The 6555-nt window shown below is 36.2% G+C and overlaps 1 protein-coding gene across 1 annotated transcript; it reads left to right on the top strand.

The window, feature by feature from the left end:
- Positions 1–4651: 4651 nt before the first annotated feature.
- On the top strand, positions 4652–5727 carry LOC129765613 (uncharacterized). The gene is made up of 4 exons (XM_055766024.1): positions 4652–4656; positions 4716–4896; positions 4960–5119; positions 5183–5727. Exons 1-4 carry the CDS (start codon positions 4652–4654, stop codon positions 5725–5727), a joined length of 891 nt encoding a protein of 296 aa, XP_055621999.1.
- Positions 5728–6555: the final 828 nt, after the last annotated feature.

Consider the following 6555-nt stretch of genomic DNA (forward strand, 5'->3'; position numbering starts at 1 on the left):
GTTTGAAATGGCAATCCTATTGAGTCGAACGATTGGGACTTATTTATACACCCAATAGTTTTTTTGACGTAGCACTACGTCTTTCATTTGTGTCACGGGGTGTTAGTTAAAGTTTCGAAAACGAGAGCGTAACGTTTGGAATGTAAGGTTTTTTACGTCAATAACTATTTTTTTACTGTTACAACACTTTTGGTTGGTTCTTCACTTAACGTTAATACCTATTTGCTGGCTGGACGGAGTGGTGTGATGATCACTTCATTCGAAAGACAAAATGTTCAAGAGTTATATGATTGTTAATTATTGCCCCGAAAACTTGTTTCAATAGACTAAAAACTGCTTTGAAAACATTCTAGTGAAATCACACAAATCTGTATATAAGCTGGCACCTGTTCGGAAATCCATTTAGATGTGATTGGAAACATCTCGCTCGCTTAAAAACTATGCTCTTCTCTCCCAATTTCATTTCTTTTACAAAAGAATACGAAATGTTTGATATGGTGTAGTGGATTTTCTTTCGAAATCACATTAATGAAAGCAGCGTAATAAAAATATTTGAATACGACTGACGAAATCGATAGTCGTTTTTAATTGTTGGAAAAGGGAGTATTATTTTTGCTGATTAATTTCGAGGAGGAGTTCTTTAAGCGTTAATAATTCTGCTCCGGATCAACGAAATGGTATGATAATAATTTCATACAAAAGATAAAATATCCAAGAGGTATATTATTGCTACTTATCGACTCGAATAATTGTTTCAATAGTTTAAAAACAGCTTTGAAACCAGTCAATAGCCAATAGCAATCACACAAATATATATATATATATATATATATATATATATATATATATATATATATATATATATATATATATATATATATATATATTTGTGTGATTGCTATTGGCTATTGACTGGTTTCAAAGCTGTTTTTAAACTATTGGTCACGATCACACGCATTATATGCTCTTCTCTCCCAATTCCATTTCTTTTATGCAGCCGAACTGAACGGAGCATTTAGCGAAAATCGAGGTATCGATGTTAATCCGATACCGGTCAGTGCCATTGACTATGAATTTGATAGTGAAGAATACGAAATGTTTGATACGATATAGTGGATATTTCACCATATCGAAGAAATCACACTGATGAAAGCAGCGTTATAAAATAATTTGTGTACGAATACCGTAATCGATCGTCGTTTTCATTTGTGGGGAAGGGGCGTTTTTTTTTGCTGGGTAATTGTCAGGAGCACACCACTTGTTACTTATTGACTCGACAAATTGTTTCAATAGCCTCAAAATTGCTTTGAAAACAGGCTATTGAAATCACGTTGTCGAACGGCAACCTGGTTCCGGTAACATGACGGTGCTGGTCGACCATAAAATGCAACAGAAACTGAAAAGGTAGCCTGAGAGCAAGGTGGCCAAATCGATCCGCACCTAGAGTCGGGAGGTCGGAGCAATCGGCCAAACGATGAAAAAGTAGTTGACCATAACGGATATTTTTATGCGAAAGCGAGAGCGACAAACACTCAATTTTGCCTGATTTTTCTGAAATGATTCTGATTTTTTCTGATTTTTGTACTTTTTAGTTTATCAGAACGAAAATTATCTGTAAAAATATGCTGGCATCACTGTCAAAGTTTTCTTGATTGACAATGGTCTTGGCTGTCACAAAAGCTCTCGGGTCCGCACATGTATAATGCTTACATTAAATGTAATTCTCCTGATATAAAGCTGTACCTTACTTCATCGTACCTGATGGTCTTTGAAAATCGACTGAATAAGCTCCCAAATAAGTGAAGATTTCGAATTATTTATACGAAGAAATTTATACGATCAAAATAAAATAAACTAAAGAAAAATTCCCTCACTGGCAAAAACTTCAACTCTATGGCCAGCATAAAAAGTACGAGAAAACAAACATGTTTTGGGAGGATAGAATTTTTAAGCGTTGAAGATGACGAAAGATTGTAGAATAAAATAATAAGAATGTAGGATGTATAATTGAAGTCTGCCTATGAAAATGATGCTTGTGTTTTACGAAACATCGGCACGGACTTTCCGGACAACTCAAGGTGAGCTCTCCTGATTTTTATTTTTATTTTTCCTGATTTTTGAAAATTATAGTTGGCAACCCTGGCATACCGTTGATATTGGTTGCGACGTATCGGTGACTCCGTTTTGCACCTTTCACTGCAGCGATCTTATTCGTGTGCATCATAGACCAAAAGGAGACCAGTTCGTCTCAGGATAACATTTACAAACGGGGTTATCAACTGTTAATTGCAAACATCAGGAAAAATGAAAATAAGATTCAGGATTAAATCAAGATAGCTCGTATTGGGTTGTCCGGACAGTTCGGGTAGATTTTTGGGAAAACAAAGCATCATTTTTATTTTATATATACTAATTTTTATTCTGCATTCTACATTCTACATTGTTTTGTTCTACAATCGTCCATCATCTTTCACGCAGATTAATACTGTCCTCCCAGAAAGTTCTTATTTTCTTTATTTGTTATACTGGCCATAGAGTTGCAGTTTTTGCCATTGAGAGAATTTTGTAGGGATATTGTTTTATATTGGGATTTATATTTTTCCCCAAAAACCTACAACATCACTGCAGTGAATTGCAGAGAAATAAATATTCAGAAATATTTTTCATTCGTCGCATTTCAAAGTAAGAACAACGAACTCACCCATTAAGGAAAGCCTATCAGCAGTGGATAATTTCTTCATTTTGATGTTATTTGATTCGATTATAGATATATTCACTCTACGATCACCAAAGTTGGTCCTACTCTGAATCTGACGAGCAAATGTTACACAAAGGGCCTGATCACGAACGTCACTTCACGGTGAAAACGAAGTGAATTGTATACAACCTTATTACGGCTGTCACCGTGTGTGTAGAATCCAGAAGAGTTCATCCGTCGTGACAACTTTGATGAACTAGGTGTTACTATGAATACCACGATACTGTCATGTCACGGAGAAAAGCAGGTATATTTGTCACGTGTGTTTTAGATGGTGAAAGCTAGTCACGCGTAATGGAATAAGTTTAATTTCGTATTTATTTAGCTTTTTTGCTAACATTTTGGACCTTGTCTTGTCTTGAAACAAAAGATGAACAAATAGCAATTTACCCGCCTGGTGGCATTTTTAGAACGAAATTCTGACGTATCCAGAGGGCGTAAATTTGTTTATTTGGATTCGGTAAATGCGCTATGGGATGTAATTAAGGATTAAAAATGTAGTTCCCGTAGGCCCATTGAAACATGGCGGAGGTCTACTTCCGATTGTCCTGAATGAACACAATTTTTTTGTTTCTATTTTTAGGATTAGACTAAGGGAGAGTTACAACACCATAAAATGGCAACGGAGGCCACTGGCCCAAATACGATCATGATTGATTATGTATAATATTGATTTGTTGATATTTTGGATATAAAATAATAACTGTAAAGTTTTTCCAACATTGTAGAGCTAGTTTTTTGTAATTCAAACATTCACAATTGGCGGACCAGACCAGAATCAGGACGATAGTTATAACATACTTTGAATGGAAGAATATTTAAAAAGTGATAATAAGTTTCAAACAAGGAAAAAATGAGTCTATCTTTGCAAAGCATTCACAAGATACTGTTTTTAAATTCTTCTCTGGTTCTTTTTCCATAATTTTGATATCCGTCAAAAGAAAATCTGAATCACTTTTCGCTTTTGTCAAATTCCTTGAAATCCATCAGAAGTTTTCTATTAGAATTATGCTTCTGACTCACGCTGCTGGCCAGTTTCTGTTTAAATAATTAAAGCAAACCCCATGTCCCGTATATCAAATTACACGAGAATGGGAAGGGTAAGATGATTAAACTTCAGAATCCCATATGGGAGTAGCTCAGATTATACGGATGGTGAGGTGGATAAATTCGGGTTAGTTCTGCGATATAGAAGATATTATTATTCATCAAAATTGTAGAAACGGTTCATAAAAAATGATTCTAAATATTTCTCACTATTAAAACGAGTAAGACAGAGCTAAGTACAAGAGTATGCGAGATTTCGATTGTTAAACATAATTTTATCTCTAGCGTAGAATTACATTCCCATATGTTCAACAAGTGCATTATTCCCGTTCAACCAAGTATTCCTACTCATCTTTGAGCCAGCATTTGATTCGGCAAACTAATCATCGAGGTATAATCGCAAACTTGTCGTTCTAAAAATAGAATATTATCTCATATGCTGTATTAATTCTACCTACATAACGTTCAAACGTCCGTAATTATGCAACCGACACAACGTTGAAACACCCGACATTATGCAACCAACATGTCTCTTATAAACGGGAATGAACACTTTCACTTCACGGAGTTCATTTTTACACGCAACTGCCCGTGACATTGATGATAGACACAAAAAGATTAAGGGCCTGATCACGAACGCCACTTCACGGTGAAAACGAAATAAAGTGAGTACAACCTTATTACGAACATTACGTGAGCGAGAAAATGTGGGAGAGTTCATTCGAAGTGTAAACTTGGCAACACGAATGAACTCGGTGTTATTATGATTGCCATGGGACCATGGCACCGAAAAAGTGTACACATGCTTTGTGTTTTGGAACGTGAATGGAAGGAGAATAACGGAAAATGGAGTAAGTTCGATTTCAATTATATTTATATTTTTTGTTAACATGTTCGGTGATACTTTTAGGGTTAAAAAGACAAACAAGCAGCAATTTGGTAGCCTAGTGGCTTTTATGGAGCAATATCCCGACGTGGCTAAAGGATGTAAATTTGTTCCTCGAGTAACGTTAACTGCGCTATGGTTGACACTCAAGGATTCGCTGAACAGCTTGGGTCCTCCAACACGTTCCGTTGCAGCATGGCAAAAGGTAAGCTAGTTAATTTTTGTTCTATTCACTTTTAAATTTTAATTTACTGCTTTCTGGTTGAAGGTGTGGACAGACAAAAAACTGCAATTAAAGCGGAAATTGCAGCATAATAAAACTGAAATGTCGGCTACTGGAGGTGGGCCGAACACTATGTATTCCTTCAATGAACTGGAGGAAACCATTATCCGTATCCTTTCCTTAGAAAGAGCGGTCAATCACAATGGTAAAGTATTGATTTGTTACAAAACTAATTGTTGTTTCTAACATTCTCTTTTTACGAATGTAGGGGGTGTTTTTGGAATTCAATTATCCGGAATTTCTACAAAGAGTACATCCGCGGATGATGTGCAAGGTATTATTCCTTGCGATGAGGAGCGAAACGTCGAGGAGATTGCAGTGAATGGCGAACCTATGCTCGATAATACACCCCGGGAGAGGCCAGTGAAACGTCCGTCGAACATTCGTGGCCGTGAACGAGCCAATAAACGGAATATTCGGAAGGTTATGCTCGAAAATCAAACAGCCGATCTTTGTGAGATAAAGCGCCATGTATCGGATTGCGCTCGATATGCTCGAAAATCGTACCTTTTGTACGAAAAGCGTTTGCAGTTGGAGGAGAATAAATTCAATTTCAAAAAGCATATGATGCTGCAAAAGGAAAAATACAGAGCTGAACAGTTGCAGTATCAGATGCAGCTGCTGCAGTATAAAAAACAAAAACTTAACTTCAAAATGGGACGGATAACTGATACTAAAGATGGAGACGATGATTCGAAATCGACCCAGGACGATAGTGACGAGCAGTGCCTCACATTTTTTTCCTTTTATTAAATAAAAATCTATATATTTAAATGAATATTATTTCTAATTCTACATTGTTTTGAAGAAAAAATTTGTACAAATGATATCCTCACATATTGCTTGGAAACCTATTCGATCCTTGATCATTTACTAAGGACTTTGGTTGCAAATAAGGCTGCGTATTTACATGAAGTAAAGACAACATTGTGGAGGGAATGGAAAAAATGTATTCGTTGTATCAATACTTAAACATATTTTTGCTTTTTATGAGCACTACTTATGATTTCATCTCTTATTCTCGGGCTTTATTACGGTTTACACGACACGGTGTAAACAAAATGTAGTGAATACAACCTTATTACGAACAGTGCGTGAGTGAGAAAGTATGGAAGAGTTCACCCGAAGTGAAAACTTGCCATTTTATTACTTCGTTCTCACCGTGAAGTGACGTTCGTGATAAGGCCCTAAGTGAAGTGTAAGTGACGTGAAGCGTACGTGGCAGTGATGTTCGTGATCAGATCCCAAAACCTAATTTAATTGTCTGTCCTTCGTCAATAACTTTGCGGCTACTGCGGCCCAAACAATAATGGTATGTCTCAAATCTAATCTCGTGTTAATCTTAATCTTATTAAGTTCTCTGGTTTCATTAAATTATCTATCACTGTTTTGGAAAGCCTTGAAACATGCATAGTTAAAATCGATCAGTTGATCGATTTGCAACGATCAGAGATTAGGTGCATTAGCTACAAGTTTGTATCGGGTGAATTTTTTATTCAATATAAGTGTTTACATGTGCGGAATGCAGAGCTTTTATGACAGTTCTCATTTCCAACCACGAAAACTTTAACAGGGATCCCA

Source organism: Toxorhynchites rutilus, chromosome 2 (genome assembly GCF_029784135.1).
Source record: "Toxorhynchites rutilus septentrionalis strain SRP chromosome 2, ASM2978413v1, whole genome shotgun sequence".
Lineage (NCBI taxonomy): Eukaryota > Metazoa > Arthropoda > Insecta > Diptera > Culicidae > Toxorhynchites > Toxorhynchites rutilus.

Coding starts and splice junctions, on each gene's coding strand:
- LOC129765613 (XM_055766024.1), top strand. Junction 4,897..4,959: donor CCGTTGCAGCATGGCAAAAG/GTAAGCTAGTTA, acceptor TTCTGGTTGAAG/GTGTGGACAGACAAAAAACT. Junction 5,120..5,182: donor AAGAGCGGTCAATCACAATG/GTAAAGTATTGA, acceptor TTACGAATGTAG/GGGGTGTTTTTGGAATTCAA.